Source organism: Lolium rigidum, chromosome 4 (genome assembly GCF_022539505.1).
Source record: "Lolium rigidum isolate FL_2022 chromosome 4, APGP_CSIRO_Lrig_0.1, whole genome shotgun sequence".
In the NCBI taxonomy this organism is placed as follows: Eukaryota; Viridiplantae; Streptophyta; class Magnoliopsida; order Poales; family Poaceae; genus Lolium; species Lolium rigidum.
The window spans coordinates 142,074,977-142,076,357 of NC_061511.1; the positions used below are offsets into that span (position 1 = coordinate 142,074,977).

General features: G+C 45.3%; 1 protein-coding gene across 1 annotated transcript; it reads left to right on the forward strand.

Annotated features, from left to right (window-relative positions):
• The first annotated feature begins 580 nt into the window (after positions 1-580).
• On the forward strand, positions 581-1,147 carry LOC124705798 (non-specific lipid-transfer protein 2P-like). Its single transcript, XM_047237490.1, has one exon. The coding sequence runs from the start codon at positions 631-633 to the stop codon at positions 943-945; it is 315 nt and encodes a 104-aa protein (XP_047093446.1). The 5' UTR covers positions 581-630; the 3' UTR covers positions 946-1,147.
• The last annotated feature ends 234 nt before the right edge of the window (positions 1,148-1,381 follow it).

The following is a 1,381-nucleotide window of genomic DNA, read 5'->3' on the forward strand; positions in this document are numbered from 1 at the left end:
GCCGAACGGTAACCGTACTTTCCGTTCACCTCCGAGAAATATCTTAGACCCACAAAAATAATAATGTGGCATCTAATTAATGAGGAGAGATTGGATTAAAATAACATAGATGGATACTGTATCATAATGCACGAAAAAAGTTATTGCTAAATAGATCTTGTACATATATTTGTATTGAGATTCTACAAAACAATAAATTTATAAGATTATGATACCAGCCTTAGGGAACCGTCCAAACTCAAGGGTGTACTGTAGCCGTAGCTAGTTGTCCATGGTACCCAATTACCCTCATCAATGAAAAACAAAAAAAATATCCTCATCAATACTCTACAACTTAATTGCCCACATTAACATCCTGTAGTAAAAAATGGCAACTTATCAATAGCTGCCAAAGATTTTCTGGGGCGAAGCACGCGTGAGGTGCGCGTATGCCCGAAACACTCCAGTTCAGCAACGCCAGTGCATGCAAAACTACACGACTCAAGCAGGACGCATTGCCTCGCGCGCTCGCCACCCCGGCCTATAAATACGAGCAACGCCCTTTGCATCTCAGTGTGCCACCAATTGCAGTCGCATCCATCTCAGAGTCACACTCGAGTCTTGATCTCGACGATTTCTTTGCAGAAGACCATGGCTAGGGCGGTGGCGATGTGCGCGGTGGTGGCGGTGGTAGTAGCGGCGATGATGGTGGTGCCATCGGCGGCGGCAGCGAGGGCGATGGCGCCGGCGCACCAGAAGTGCGACGTGGGGAAGCTGATCGACTGCCGGCCGGCGGTCATCGGCGGGAAGCCGCCGTCGGACTCGTGCTGCTCGAACCTCAAGGCGCAGAAATGGTGCTTCTGCCAGTACTTGAAGGACCCGAACTACTCCCACTACATCAACAGCCCCAATGCCGGCAAGACCCTTGACTCCTGCGGCATCAGATTCCCCATCTGCCTGCTGTAGAAACATGGTGTGTAGATACATCGCACATAGTGCGTGCTATTGTATCTCTTTGTGAGAATAAAAATATTGTTTCCGCGGGTGTGTGTTGATCGATTATGTCGCTTAATTTACATGACTGCGTGCGTGTGTTGATCGATTCAATCATTCAAGTAAAATGGTCTGCTACAAGTCCGTGAAAGTGGAATTGATCAATTAGGCCGCTCATAGTCGGAAGTAAAAAAGATTATTGTCGTGCATATATTACTAGCCTTGTTACTGCCTCTGTAGTGGGAAAAAACATAACGGTACTATGCAAAGCTTTATTTATTAAGGTGCATATTTATTTTATCTTGAAATGTGCAATGACTAATTCCGTGCTAAATAAATTATTTTCAAGATGACAATTGAATTTTTTTATTTCAGCCTCAAATGATTGGATCCAAACAAGCGCTTAGAC